This window comes from Rutilus rutilus (genome assembly GCF_951802725.1).
Source record: "Rutilus rutilus genome assembly, chromosome: 17".
NCBI lineage: Eukaryota > Metazoa > Chordata > Actinopteri > Cypriniformes > Leuciscidae > Rutilus > Rutilus rutilus.
The window spans coordinates 24,063,250-24,078,724 of record NC_140230.1 but is presented as its reverse complement, the minus strand read 5'-3'; the positions used below and the strand labels follow the sequence as shown (position 1 = coordinate 24,078,724).

At 35.3% G+C, this 15,475-nt stretch overlaps 1 protein-coding gene across 2 annotated transcripts in view; it reads left to right on the top strand.

The window, feature by feature from the left end:
• The window catches only part of mroh1 (maestro heat-like repeat family member 1), a 32,063-nt gene that overhangs the window by 14,843 nt on the left and 1,745 nt on the right, over positions 1 to 15,475 (top strand). The window contains exons 16-40 of one of the 2 annotated variants that reach the window (XM_084435502.1): positions 231 to 274; positions 1,311 to 1,452; positions 2,892 to 2,944; positions 3,105 to 3,212; positions 3,593 to 3,712; positions 4,396 to 4,518; positions 4,725 to 4,871; positions 5,916 to 5,942; positions 6,690 to 6,812; positions 7,006 to 7,085; positions 7,234 to 7,372; positions 7,488 to 7,583; positions 7,669 to 7,773; positions 8,838 to 8,973; positions 9,135 to 9,247; positions 9,329 to 9,481; positions 10,064 to 10,218; positions 10,347 to 10,512; positions 11,313 to 11,518; positions 12,398 to 12,535; positions 12,842 to 12,956; positions 13,536 to 13,682; positions 13,996 to 14,184; positions 14,902 to 15,051; positions 15,237 to 15,371. In XM_084435502.1, the coding sequence (XP_084291628.1) occupies positions 231 to 274; positions 1,311 to 1,452; positions 2,892 to 2,944; positions 3,105 to 3,212; positions 3,593 to 3,712; positions 4,396 to 4,518; positions 4,725 to 4,871; positions 5,916 to 5,942; positions 6,690 to 6,812; positions 7,006 to 7,085; positions 7,234 to 7,372; positions 7,488 to 7,583; positions 7,669 to 7,773; positions 8,838 to 8,973; positions 9,135 to 9,247; positions 9,329 to 9,481; positions 10,064 to 10,218; positions 10,347 to 10,512; positions 11,313 to 11,518; positions 12,398 to 12,535; positions 12,842 to 12,956; positions 13,536 to 13,682; positions 13,996 to 14,184; positions 14,902 to 15,051; positions 15,237 to 15,371 (3,110 nt within the window). The remainder of the gene's footprint in view (positions 1 to 230; positions 275 to 1,310; positions 1,453 to 2,891; positions 2,945 to 3,104; positions 3,213 to 3,592; positions 3,713 to 4,395; positions 4,519 to 4,724; positions 4,872 to 5,915; positions 5,943 to 6,689; positions 6,813 to 7,005; positions 7,086 to 7,233; positions 7,373 to 7,487; positions 7,584 to 7,668; positions 7,774 to 8,837; positions 8,974 to 9,134; positions 9,248 to 9,328; positions 9,482 to 10,063; positions 10,219 to 10,346; positions 10,513 to 11,312; positions 11,519 to 12,397; positions 12,536 to 12,841; positions 12,957 to 13,535; positions 13,683 to 13,995; positions 14,185 to 14,901; positions 15,052 to 15,236; positions 15,372 to 15,475) is intronic. The other variant, XM_084435503.1, reaches the window with a different exon arrangement.

The following is a 15,475-nucleotide window of genomic DNA, read 5'->3' as shown; positions in this document are numbered from 1 at the left end:
CAAATGAAAAGTGGTATTTATCAACTGAATAAAGTTTTTTGGGCAGAGGGTAATTGTTTCTTACGCTGACAGTGATTAAATTGAACTCTAGTAGGACAAATAAGTCCCAGGCTCAGTGATTATTTATTCGTTAATTGTAATGCTTTTGGATCATGTGCTTTACTAATGGGTTACCCTTGTCTGCTCTCCCCCTCTCTCTGTCTTGCTCTGTTTCTTTCCTCTTCCCGCAGGCTATAGTCTTCCCTCACAATATATCCTGATGATAAGGCTCTTGGTAAGTGTCGAATTTCCATTTTTTTTTTTTTTTTTCTATCATTATAGGTTTCAGCGGGGCAACGAGTTAGGTTTTACATGCCTCTCTGGACTGCTTGATTCTTGATTCTGGTCAGTTGTGGCATATTTTTGGGCTGGACTTTATTTTACAGTACATGCACTTATGTGTACTTACAGTGTACTGACCTAAGAAAGTACTGGGTATTATAAGGTAACTAGATGGGTTAGGTTTAGGTGTAGGTTCAGGTTTAATACCTAGGTATTACCCAGTTATTGCAATTACTATTATAATACATATTATGTACATGGGGAACAGGACTGTAAAATAAAAGTTCTTCCTATTTTTGTATGATGACCATCGAACTGAATATTTCACAATTTTTTGCAACATACAAGTGCTACTTTCATAACAGTACTGTTCATAAGTTTGTGGTCAGTACTTTGTTACAGAAAAGTTATATTTCAAATCAATGCTGTTCTTTTGATCTTTCTATTAATCAAAGAATCATGAAAAAAATTATCACAAGTGTATCATGTTTTAATAAAAATATAACAGCACAACCATTTTCAGCTGCGATAAGGAATGTTTCACAAGCACCAAATTAGAATGATTTCTGAAGGATCATGTGACACTGAAGACTGAAGTAATAATGCTGAACATTCAGCTTTGCCATCAAAGGAATAAATAGTATATTACATAAATATTACATTTAAGATTATATAAAAAAAGATGTATTTTTAAATCGTAATAATATCACAATATTACTGCTTTTACTGTAGTTGTGATCAAATAAATTCAGCCTTGGTGAGCATAAAAAACATTAAAAAAGCATACTGACCCCAAACTTTTGAACAGTAGTGTTTCAAAACATTGACCACATTGAGATATTCATATACATAATATTAGTGTTAAGCTAACTATGTCCATTTTTTTGTGTCTCTGTTTCTCCTGATACACTCCTTTGGATCATGATGTAATTTAGTCGCTGCTTAATGCAGACCTTAAACATCTGAAATAAATGTAACCTTTTCCTCAGGTGAATGCCTCATTCCCATTTCGGTGCAGGGGACACGGTGCTCCCTCCCTGAGTCTGCTCAACTCTATCAGCCCTAACATTCACTCTAAAGCAGAGCCGTTGTGGGAAAATGAGATTCCAAAGCTGCTCGATTATCTTGAAGGTTTGTTAAAATATACAACAGTGATGTAGAGGATTAGGTACAGGGCTGTTCCTTACAAGGCCACCAGACCACGCCACCTACTGGTCATAACATCCACCTGCACACTTCAGTGTTTCACCATGTTTTCAAAAGTCCAGTCATCTTGAAACTGAATTTGGACATCATGAGAAATGATGTGATCTATGAAAGAATCCATTTAGTCTGATTGCCTTTGCAAGGAAGCACTGCTCTGTCTAATCTAACTATATAATCTAACTGCGATATTTCAACGAAGTAGGTCAATTTACTGACATAAGAGGTCTTGTTTCTGTATTTAGTCCAGTAACCAGTGGCTTAACTTTGTTTTAAAGCGTGTGTGTGTGTGTGTGTGTGTGTGTGTGTGTGTGTGTGTGTGTGTGGGAGAGTGATAATACATTGCTTTATCACATATGTACTATAACAATTGCAGAAAAGATAAAATTATGATATCCAGAAATCAATTTCAATAGTACGCTGAGTTTAACTTGTAGACAGACGTTTAATGTGATAGTTTCTTTCATCCTTACATACAGTAGTCAACATTTGAAGTAGATCAAAACCTTTCATCAAAGTTATACATGAATTTTTAACAATACCCATTCTTGTCTTAGGACAACTTTGATAAAAAATAAAAATCCACTTCAAATGCTGACTACTGTAGAATACAATATATTGTTAGTACAGAGTTTCTTCACATCAGTGAATAAATACACAGATCCGCAAGCAAAGCTTGTGTGCCTTTATGGTCCGGGGGTATAACTTTTGTTAAACTTGTTAGAGGTTTTGGGTTCTAATCTGCCCTTGTATATTTTATTTTTATAAAAAAATGTTCACATTGAAACTAAAGATGTTCATCAATTATTGTTTATCAAGAGCAGGGACACGTTTGTGTACACTTTTTTTTGTGATTTCACATCACCGGCGCCAGATCACCTCTTATTTAATACAAATGAATGCAATTACTACTCTGGTAGTCAGCTATAGATACTTCCTTGGATGCATCCGTTCCACGAGATGTTTCAAAAAGTGGTGGGGACAATATTGACCCTACCAAAAAGTGGTGGGGACATGTCCCACTGTCCCACCCGCAAATTACACCTATGCCAGTAAACTTTACAGGTTCGCTCTGTCTTGCTCCGTCAGTTTTTAGTCGAAGGAGAGGTTCTTGAATCATCTGCTATGATCTCAAGTGCCTCCCAAAACCACCTGTCCTTTGAGACTCACAAGACAACCAGATGTTTCCAAGATACAGCCAAAATTATGTTTGAATATGAGAACTCCTATTTCACATTCCGCGACTCTTCCAAGATAGTTACATGGTGAAGCTTTAAAGACTTCTAATGGGTATCCCATTATCTTTGACTTTTTCCAGAGTGTGGTTTGAATGGATCTCTGACTGAATTTTGTGTTTATCTAACCAGAATCATCAGAAGAATCTCTGGACAAAAAGAAGTGGGAGGAAAGTTTACTTAAGGTCTGTAGTAATGTGTATGAACTCATAAATGACTATTGAAAAGAAAAGCTTGCGATATTAAGAAAACTGTTATCAAGAAATCTATATGAATAAGAGAAGAGAACATGGCCAAAGTTATTGATGGTGATTAATCAGACTTTGCTTTCTGATTGTGATGAAGCTCCTGTCTAAAACTCTGGCAGCCATTGACAACAGCCAGTGGACCGGTCAGCTTGCAGTAGAAGCCACACGATACCTGCCCAACTACAACAACTCACTGGAGGAGAAGGTCAGTTTAGAAATCCATCTGTGCGTCTTCATGGTATAAAATGGTCCTGACAAGGACCAGTCCACGTCCAATAGCTATTTTTAATTGTCATTATTAAAAAAAATTTGTTCAAAAATTAATCATTGTGATTACAGCTGTTGTGATCATTCGTGAAAGAGCTAAACAAGTGACAGTTTCTTGGTATGCATTGAATGCTTTGTGTAAAAGTAAATATGTATAAAACAGCAATTCAAGAACATAGTTCTCAGCTTGTTTGGATGTATAGCCTACATATTGAATGTCTCATGCAGTTCCCCCCAACGGAATATTTATTTAAATGTGAATTTGACTTAATTTTCTGCATTCTTTTGACAAACTCTTCTTTTTCTCTCTTTTTTCAGAGTTTTTTGTATAGGTGTGTCGGTGTGATTCTCCAGCAGTGCCATAATAAAGAGTTGGTCAAGAAACAGCTGCAGGAGATCCTGATCAGCACTCGCCACAATGATGCAATCGAAAGAACGGTACACCGATCTCAGCGCTTGTACACCACGCACCTATCACTTCTGACTTCTGAATTAAGAGAGAGTTTATGTGCTGACAGTCAAACTGTTTGCTCAAGAACAACGTTCAGACAGCACACTAAACCCTCTCTGGGGAATTATATATCTTAATGCATCCCTTTTACCACACTATCACAAAAATTATTAAAGCTCAACCAAATATTAGAAAAGAAGTCTAAAGCTAGTCGCTAATTATTCTATCTGTAAATAAAACGAAACATTGGCAAACATTCTAAATATGTATTTTAGTTCCCCTCACTCCACAACAAATCCTTTCAATTTAATGGTATTCTTAACAGAACAGTATAAAACAAACATAAATTAAAGTGGCATTCATTAAAAACAACACTTATTATAAACGCTTTTGTGTGCTTGACGTTAATTCCATTATATAGAATATTGGAAGATAAATTGCAGCATGTATCAGAAGATAAAAAAAAAACATGACTTCTGGAAAATACGGTAGTCCATACAGTAGTCCAATTTAGGTAATTATTCTGCTGTGCTATCAGTTATCATTGAGAACATAGATCCCATATAATTTCTAATCATAGATTAGAAGTTTGTTATATAAGGGTTTTTGCAGTTATTTAAAAGCTGCTAATTAAGAATAATGGTAGTAACAGGCAATCATTGGTTTGCAGGGTGTTGCCATGGGAATCGGGCTGTGTGCCAGCAGCCATCTCGATGGCACTCTGGAAAAACTGGAGGAGTTTGGGAAGTCTGACGCCTTCAGGAAAGCCTCAGGGATATTTGGTCTTCTCAAAGTAGGGCGAGTTTCATTGTGCTTCTCACATAATACAAAATAAAAATATCTTCTTTTTTTTCAAATCAGGTGTTAAAAGCTGTAACATTTAAAAAAAAAATATAATAATAATTGTGAAATTTAACAGTGCACAGTTAGGTAGTAAAAGGATAATTATATTAGTATTTCACAGATGTATCTTGTTGTGTTACTTTTCTTGTCATTCAGGATAAAAACGATGTTGATGTGGAGAAAATGAAAAGCACTTTAATTTTGTGTTACGGCTATGTTGCGTTGCACGCCCCAGAAGATAAGCTCCTCACTCGCATCGATAGTGACATTCTCCAAAACATCTCGAAAAACTTCAACACCAAGGTAAAACACATAGGGCTCAACTGTAACACCATAATATTTTTTTGTCTGCAGCGTAAAATGACTTTCTGTGGCCCGAAAATACAGCAGTTTTATTGTAGTATTACTAAGTATTTGTAAACTGGTATTTCTAAATTCTAAAATGTTATTATGAGTTTTGGGGTATTAGTCAGTTTTATAGTCATAGTTAACTTCTGGGAAAATGGACCAAAAATATTGATGACTCAACTTGCATTTGCATTGGTTGTTTGTTTTGAGATTTTTGGAAGAACTTTAATTTTCATGCCTCTGTAGCTCTATTATGTTAGATGAACAGCTCATTTGTTTGAACAGAATAATACATTAATCATTTCTCATTGTTTGTTATAGCAGTGAGGCAAAAAAAAATTAAAATGTGTTGTTGCTGTGAGGTGTTTTCCTAAATAAGTCCTCTGAATGTCCTAGTATATGTTGACAAGATTCAGTTGGCTGCTTTTGAGGCTGCAGTTATGACAGTTTGATCTAAACGATTTTTAATGATAAGGATCATTAATTCTCTTTGAGTGCTGAAAAATATCTTATTCATATTCATAATGTAATTGTGCGATTTAAAATAATTTCACTCTTAGGGAACCGTGTAACTCATTGTGTTAGCATTCTGCACTCCAGTCCAAATTGAATATCAAAGTTGAGTTCGTGTGAGTCTTTATGGGGATTTTTGGAGAATTTTGCTTTGTTTATTCACTGAATTCATTAAAATTATATGTTTTATGTATATACTACAGTAGTCAACATTTAAAGTGGATCATTCAAAACCTTTCATCAAAGTTATACATGAATTTTGAACAATACCCATTCTTTTCTTAGGACAACTTTATATACACACACACACACACACACATTTTGATTTATATCTCAATGTAGTTAAAGTATCTGAAGGGTCACATAATTCATCATTCTGATAGTCCATTGTTTACCCAATCATGAAGTTCTGATTATTGTTAAATAAAATGGATTATCTTTCATGTTTGTGAATTACATTGGATCATTACTTTTATTGTTGTACAGGTTCTGGGAATTAAAGTAGAGACCAAGGTACCGTGAAGGGAAAAGAGATCATGAGGACCTTCTCTCACCTCTGACCTTTAAACTTTAACTCACTTTCTCTTCAGTCTTGATGCTGCAATCAAAACCTTTTGACCCTCTCAAAAAGCTATCTCTTTATGACTCTTTTTATGAGACTTGAGTTTAAAAAAAAAATTTCCGCAAATATAGAGCTCTTCGTATTTCATCTAAATCTTTAAAAAAGGTATTTTGGTAAATTAGATATAAAATAAAGATGACATTTTAAAACTTTAACACTACACTTGTAAGTAAAAGATTCATGGTTTTTGAGAAGGTCAAAAAAAAAGCTCACTAACCTGATAATAACCTTTGTCTTACTAAAGCGTCACAGTGTCTAGATACATGGTTTTCTGGATTCTAGGTGGCTTGATTTATCCATTCAACTCTTTTTCTATTGAATCACAATTAAATTGTCGCACATTTTGATTTTCATCTCTTATTGCACTGTTTAAAGTGCAAGTAAGTAAATGTTATGAGTAAAACATGTATATTTATTTATTTAAAATGAGCATGCTGGGTGCAACTTTGACCTGGACATACTTTTCTAATTCCAGGTCTTGATTTGCCTGCTCTGTTTGATTGACATATGCTTTTTTCCATAAATCACAGTTTGAGTGTGTTTTCATCTCTTTCTGTGTGTGTGTGTGTGTGTGTGTGTGTGTGTGTGTGTGTGTGTGTGTGTGTGTGTGTGTGTGTGTGTATGTGTTCATTTCATAGGACATGACTATGAAGCTCAGTCTCATTCATAGTGTTGGACTCATTGCCAAGGCCATCAGCAACAGTGTCCGTAAACAGGGCTTCCTGTTCTCCCGCAAACAAGAGCTGATGGGTGTTATGATGGTGAGAGGTTTTTAATTCAGTTTTTAATATACAGTATGTTTTCAATGTACTTTCAGTATAAGGAAGATTTAATTTCCATTGGGCAAAATCTAGGAGATGAATGTGGCATAAAATGAAATGTTATTTTGTAAATCTCAGATCAGTTTCAGAGTATGATATACCTATTTAGCATTTGTCTTTTATGTTCCTGCAGGATTTCATCAAAGCTGAACCAGCAGATGTCATGCGGACCCCTGTTCGCTATCTAGTTATGACCACATGTGCCAACCTCATGTATCCTACCATTTTAAATCTTTCTAATGTTCATCTGCGCTATTTTTAAAAAGTTTGTCTTTGTAAATATATGCTAAACATGTTTGTCCATCGTGATGCTTAATTAAACAGTGCCACAATCTATCAAGAACTTGACTCAAGCTTTCAGAAACTTAGATCCTCCTTTATCAGAAAATGAAAACTTTGACTTGTTAAAAATATGTTTGACTGGTGTTTATGGGCTTCCTACTGTGGACACTCCGGACAAAGCTAAAGATGAAGAAGCCCTGGATCCACAGCAAAGAGAGGTCAGAATAAAATATGCATGTACAGTACATACGCATCCCTGGGAGAGTGTCTCTTTTGTCTCATGCATGCTTTAAACATAGAGTTTGTTTTTCATTACAATTCTTTTCCCCTCAGGCCTTATATTCAGATACTTTTAACGCTCTTCTTGAATTGCTGAAGAATGTGTTAGCCAGAGATTTGAGTCCTGATGGTCTGCAGTCTGTTTTCAAGGTGAAGTAGTTACTATAAAAGTCACTTGCCATTTTGTAGTCTCTTTGTCTGAACCAATGTATTGAGTGCTTTTGCTTTTTCTCAGCATATTGAGAGCTGGCTAAGCTCAGGAAAAGAATATGAGCGGGAGAGAGCAGCAAAGACCATGGCAGAGTTACTGCATTTTTATCTGGACCAACTCAATGTGAAGGTAAAGGACATCATAGATGTGTGTGTGTGTGTGTGTGTGTGTGTATATATATGAAGACTTCAGATGCAAAAGCCTCTAAGTGCCATCTGAAATGTTCTTCTAGAATTATCATTTTTATCAAGCTTGTATGTTAATGTTCAGTAATTTCACTTTAATGGCAATGAAAATGACATATTAATTGTCATTAAAGTGAAATTACTGAACTTAAATATACAAGCTTGATAAAAATGCTTATTTTAGAAGAAAATTTCAGATGGCACTTAGAGGCTTTTGCATCTGAAGTCTTCTATATATATATAAAATACGTATATGTGTAAACAGTATACTATAAAAAATACGTATATGTGTAAACAGTATACTATAAAAAATACGTATATGTGTATACAGTATACTATATATGATGTGTGTTTACAGTATATATATATAGCGTGTGTGTGAGAGAGAGAGTAATTACTGATAGGGTCAGTTTTAGCAATTTTTAGCAATTTCAATTTGAATTGCTAGTGTTGGGAAATGTTTCTTCATGTTACAATTCCCATCATGCTCAAACATACTAAAACAACTTTTTCAATACTTGTTACACCAACATTCTAGAGGAAGAGGGTTTTATTAGTAAATTATATAAATAAAAAGTAATCATATCATATAATCAAAAGATATTTAGATGTTATAGATTACAGATATTTATTTATTAGTCATTATTTTGAAGCGTATTTGTTTGAAGTAACTCTGAAATTATGATGATAAATTTAGCAAGTAAAGTGCTATTTTATGTGTTGCATGAAAAAAGTATTCTGGTTATTTGTAGATCGTTACCCTGAACACTGTGAATTGGTTTGTTTAAGACAAACCTCTCACATCCTTTAAATACAAAGCATTCACTTTAAGTACATATTAGTTTTATTCAGCCCAAGCTAAAATGTTAAGCAGGATAAATTATTTTGGCTTCCTCAAGGCACTGATTAATGAAACATGTGCTTTAGGATTTTTTTTTTACTGTAGTTATAATCTTATTAGATCTCATGCTCAGTGCTAATCCCTCTCTCTCTCTCTCTCTCTCTCAGAATCTAGTGACATTCCATAATCTGGGAGCTCTTGTGGGGCGTCTGGCCCCACGGTGCACAGACCCAAACCCTGAGGTGCGGCGGGCAGCCATAGACTGCGTCTATAGTCTAATGTACATTCAGCTGCGCTATGAAGGTACTGGCTTTTTTATATTTTTATAGCACAACTCTGTTTTGTCTGACCCAGGGTGGGCTTCAGATTGACAGTGTGTCAATATGAACTTGTTTACACTGTTATCTTGTTCTGGAAATACTTAGAAAAGTATCTTGCCTCTTCCATTTTTCTCTGTTTGACAGGCTTTTCACTGGACTACAAAGACGATTCAGTTGAGGGTCTTTTAGATGTTCGTGAGAAGCTAAGCAATCCTGACCATTCAGTCTTGTACCAAACCTGCTCTGAGCTAACCAAGGTAAATTACCTCAATGTAATGTTCTCCTAAAGCACTGATGCTCTTTTTCTCACTCTTCACCCCCTGTCTCTTGTGTTTTAGATCATCAGTAAGCGTTTGCCCCAGCAGCAGTTGAGCACCCTGTTATTTATGCTGTTTGATGGTTTGGTGGACTCTCAGTCCAACTGTTCCAGAGCATCCAGCGTGATCCTCAACACCTTGCTGAAGAACAGAGGTGCTGGCCTGCAGGATCTGGTACATTACACTTTCATCGGATTTTGGGAATTCAATTTTTTTCTTTTACTGCCGGCAAATGTTACATGATCAGTATATATTGGACACGGACAAGCAAACTGATGTAATAAATATCATCTCTATGTATCATCCTATTTATTTGAATGAACTGGTTTGTTGTAAACTGACAATTTATATAAATAATTTGTTTTAAAAAAAACTATTCACTAATTAACTGTAATATTTATTGTAGCAAAATAGGTAGTTTATACAGCTACAAGCGTTTGTATGCAGTAACATGCATTTTATGCAATTTATGTCATTATTGAACTCTCCAGCTAATCATTCAGACTGGTTTTTGAACTAAATCAACTAATTCATTGAAATATTGAAACTTAAAGAAAAATTAATTCTCAAATTGGACAAAACTTCTATCATGCCCTTGGCAAAAGGCAATAGTGTATTTTTAGTGAATAAAAACTTAAATTTCAATCTGTAGTTTCGCTGCTTGAAATGATTAGTAAATGGTAACAGAAAATTAGTTGAAAAGTATTTTCTATAACACTCCCAAAATTCACTTCTTGTGTCTTGACTCTTTGTCAGGTGCCAGAGATGTTGGAGGTGTTGCACAACCGGCTGCAGGTGATTGGTGAAGAGCAGGTGAAGGTGGCCATCGGTCAGTCCATCCTCATCCTCGCTACACAGCACCTTCAGACAGTGGTCAACACGCTCGTCGCCTACCCACTACCATACGACAGGTGATTATTGTGTGTGTTGTTTATGTGCATGGCATTCATTGTCTGGCATGTGCTCCATGATGCTCAAGCATAATAATGATGTGCTTGGTGTGTGTGTGTGTGTGTGTGTCATTGTGTGTTTTCTCCAGCTGGAGCTGTGAGATGTGGATGGCTCTAGGAGCAGACAGCACTTTGGCCCTGCAAATCATGGAGATGATTATCGAGAAGCTCAGTGTTATGGTTCCCTATGTAGATAAGAAGGAGTCCATGTTAAGACCTGGTTTGACCAAAGTTGCCACAAGCCAACCATTGGCTGTAAGTTTTAATATTTGTGTCATTTGGCTTTTAAAACACATAATGCTAACTAGACATAATCTGTCAATTATGCAGAGTCAAGTAATGTTTCTGTATTTACTGAAAGATAAATGCTGCATGACGCAACAAAATCACAACAAAGCAAACACAATCCTTGTGAAGCAGGATGTAGGGATTTTACTGTGAGCTTCATACTTCCCATCCTGACATGTCAAGTGTTTGGCAATGTTATTGACAGTCATTGCTTGTTGAAACAAATACTAGTGGATGTGATTTAATAGCTTGATTCTTTACTGTTGCATTAGTTAGGAAATGCTGTTAAACTGCTTTTATTCCTTTTATTTATTATATGGCTTTCACTACCATTGAAAAGTTTGGTGTCAGTGAATTAAAAAAAAATGTTTTTGAACATCTCTTTTGCTCAACAAGACTGTATTTATTTGATCAACTATACATTAAAAGAGTAATATTGTGAAATATTACAATTTAACAACTTTTTTCTATTTTGATATATTTTAAAATGTAATTTATTCCTGTGATGGCAAAGTTGAAACAGTTGTACTGCTAAATATTTTTGTTGAAATCTTTGATGAATAGAACATTTAAAAGAACATGTTTTATTTGAAATCTAAATCTTTTGTAATCTTATCAATTTCTTTTATTTTCACTTTTTAAGGGAATTTCTTAAAAAAGAAAAGAAAAAGAAAGCTACCCTCAAACTTTTAAACGGTAGTCTGTTTGTCAGTGCAGTGTCCTGTTTGATCATTTATAGTTATTGATTTTTATTCCATGTTTTCTAGATGACATGTGCCCTTCGTGAGATGATGCTGAATGGTCAGTCAGCTGACGCCGTGGCGTATCTGTTTCCAAAGCTCTTCAGCGCTCTGCTTTTGCGTTTGGGTTCTAGCGTGGGAGTTCAGCTGCCTAAAGATCTCAACAGCAACAGCATCATTTCAGACCGCAAAACAACCAACAAAAACAATGTGGCTTATTTTGATGTGTGCGGGTGAGTGGCATACATATGCAATTTTGTGCTATTGTGCTTATTCAGAGTTACACTGTGAACACAGTGGTTCTCAAACTTTTTGACTGTTGTAATTGTGAGAAAGCTACTTGTTTTTAATCTTTTTGGGTATTTACAGAAACTGGGAATATTGATATATACCAAATTAACTATGATTCCAGACATTTCAAGAACTTGCAGTTCTTGATTTTGTGTTTCTTTTCAAAATAATTTAAATAGAGATTGGAGGGTTTTTTCAGTATTTTAATGTCAATGATAATTTATTCATTAATATACTTTCCTCTTAATTAAGATCACCCCCTCAGCCTCGCAGCAGCGTTAATTAATTTTTTGTCATTAACTGCCAAAGCAATATAACACAAATTATAAGTGTATTACTTTTTCTTTCTTTTTTTAAATATGAAAAACTTCACTAGATTTGCAATGTTGATAACTGTGGAAACACGTTATCACAGTCCGTGAAAAGGGTTCATATTTGTTTAATGTGAGAAGAATGAGATCATGGAGTGCTATGAGTTCAGAGGTTAGGAAAATGGTTGTTAGTTTTTATTAGTCAAATATACAGTGTAGTGGTCATTATACAAAAAAAAGAAGCTTTTTGCCCATTTGAAGAATAAAATAGCACCATGTAGTTAAAAATGCACCAAACAAATACACCAAATAGATGTGCTTATTTGTTGTTTAGCTTAGCAACATACTGTCATGCTGTCTAAAAAGGGGTTTCAAATCAATCGCTTAGGAGGTTTCGTTTTGGGACGGATGGTGAATTGAAGGTAACTGCTCATGCAGATACGGATGCAGCTCAGGATTTGATATGGAGTTAATAAGACATCTGTGTTTCTCTTTGCTGTGTGTGTTCAGGGTGGCAGTGGAGGCCCTGCGGATCCTGCTGGGTCGAGCTCAGCTAGACGCTGTCGTGAAACCATTAGATCAGGAGGGAGCTTGGGACAAGATGAAGGACCCGCAGCAGCACACAACAGGAGTCACTCTGCTCTCCAGGTGCACACACCTGTCCTCCATCATACACCAGTTCTCTTGGACTGTTTGTTGTTCTGCTATGTTAAAGGAGATGTTTATAACCATAGAACTGTTCTTGAAGACACAGGATGTGTTCAATTACAACATTTTGACAGTGCTACATGTCGATTTCAAGCTGTTGTCTCATGCTAAGTTTTTGTGGAAATTGGCAAGTTCAGAGTAATAAATAATTGTTTGAATTAACACGCTGTTTTCTGTCTCATTGTGGTAAGATTAAATGTGGTCTTCTACAATACTAGATTTTGAAAAAGCTATTCTTTCTATCAGAGCAATGGCAAAGCATGCTGGTCCAAGACTCCCCACAATTGTGGAGAGTCTGTGTCCTTCTCTCTGTAATATTTACGAGTGCCAGAGGATCACAGTCACAGCCTTCTTCTCTGAGGTGAGAACATTTCGATTTATGTGATTTTAAGTTTTTTAACAGATAAATTCAAAGCTTAGTAACAATGAATAGCTAAAGACTAATTATTTTACAAAACCACAGATTGGTCAGTGTTTGTTTTTTATTTTATTTGAACAGTAGTTTATTTTAAACTACTGTTCGAAAGTTTGGGGTCAGTATGAATTTTATTTTATTTTATTTTTTAGAATTGAATACTTATATTCAGCAAAGATGCATTAAATTGATCAAAAGTTACAGGAAATTACATTGTTACAAAAGATTTCTGTTTCAAATCAGTGCTGTTTTTTAAACTTTCTATTCATCAATGAATCCTTAATGTTTCTACACACAAAATATTAAGTAGCACAACTGTTTTCAATATTAATAATAATAATTACAGGCTAATTTTACATTCTGTAAACTAAACTTTGGCCTGTTCTTGTATTCACCCCTTTAAGTCCAATATGACTTAAATTGACCAGCGTTACATAAACAAGCGTACTAAGTGCATGTTTTTATATTATATTTTCAGATGTTGCTAGATTCAAATGTCAAGATTTATTTGTTTACTCCTTCTAGCTGCTGAACCACCATGTAGTGACTGAACTGATGATTTTGGACATGTTGATGAACAACATGATGGAAAGAATTACTGACACCTGCGGTACTGTCCGGATGCTGGCGGTCCGAGGCCTGGGGAACATTGCTGTGGGCTCACCTGAGAAGGTACAGAAGCTCTGCTTGACATCTGAAAACACTAATTGGATGAAAATTCTAATTGATTTTTTAGGCAATGTTTCTTGGCAACAGTGTGAGATACATGGCAACTTGTTTATGCAACAATTATGAAAAGATTTTACCTAACAACTGCTGCCAAAAAGTCCCCCATGTTCCCCACGCCCTCCATTGTTCTGCTCTGATTTTTTTATTCTCTCTGTCGTCAAATGAAGTTATGTCATTACTTTCAAAAGCTTGGTAACAAAATCAGTCAGTTAAGTGTGTGATTATACATTGCTAAACTTTTTTTTTTCTCATTCAGGTGAATAAGTACGCAAAGGAGCTTTTAGCAGCCATGAGTTCAGGAATGGAAGAGAAGGATGATCCAGGGAAACTCATCACACTGGAGGCCATGTCAGGAATGTCCAAGATATTGCTTTACCTGGACCAAAAGAATGTCCAACTGCTTGTGGTTTACATCTTCATGAAGATAAAACCCTTTCTGGAGAATGTGAGTTTTGAGAGAAGGCACAGAATATGTAAATCACAATTATGAAGCTGTAAACATTTTATTTATTCTAATTTAAAAAATAATAATATCAGTTTGATTACCGATAAAACAGTTTCTTTGGTGTCTCTACTTTTTTAAAAAACATAAAAAAGCACAAGTCCAATGTTTCCACAACTATTTATGTTACGTAAAATAATTACCAAAAATATTGTGCGTGTGTTCCACATTTGGAACCTTTTCTACTGCATGGCAGGAAAATAATAAAAACAATTAAATTAATAAATAGATAATAATAAAAAATATTATTATGAGCTCTTGCACACAAATTTGAGGTTAACACAAATTATGGTTTCGACTGCATACTGTTCCCATACTGTATCAAGAAAAATTTATAAATGTTGTCTATTTAAATATCAGCTTTAAACTGTATGTACACATGTCCTTGATTTTGGTAGCATGGTTGTACAAGTTTCAAACAATTAAATAAAAAGAAAATAAATATTAACTTTTGTATGACTTTCTGAAGTTGACAATCAACATTTTCTAAAGGGTTAACACCTATATTGACTGACCGTTTTCTTGATAAAATCTTGGTACAAATAGGTCCTAAAACATTTGACTTTTCTCAAGTAAATTCTTGGTTATTCTTGGTAAATGCAGGCTGTTAGAGTACAGTGTTTTGGTTTACTCGAAAGATCTTTTGTCATGTTCTGTCAGGAGAACGATGAGATCCGATGTGCTTCCATCATGCTCCTGGGAAACCTGTCAAAGTTCGGCTCAGGTGAGCCCATCTTTAAAGACCAGATCCACAATGTTCTGGTCAGCTTGTTGTTGCACCTCAATGATCCCAACCCTCAAGTGGTCAAGGTCAGTGTTTAGTCTGCACACACTCCTACAATGATTGCTTATAATGGGTATAAATATTGAAATTTAGTTAAAAATGATTATGCAAAAATAATAATAATGGAAATATTGCATGATTGTGTTTATGTGTGTGTGTGTGTGTGTGTGTGTGTGTGTGTGTGTGTGTGTGTGTGTCTTTGTTCCCCTAGGCATGTAAGTATGCCATGCGCGTGTGCGCTCCAGTTGTAGGCTCAGAACAGATCTCTGCCATGTTCCAGAATCATCTTCTTGAGGAGAAGGGTCTGCACTATGGAGAGTTCATTAATGACCTCACCAAATACCTAGTATGGCAAGAACCAAAACTTAATTATAAGTACACGCATAGAATAACTGCACAGTACATTCTGTTCATCTCTCTCTGCATGCTAATGAGTTGACTGATTCCCTT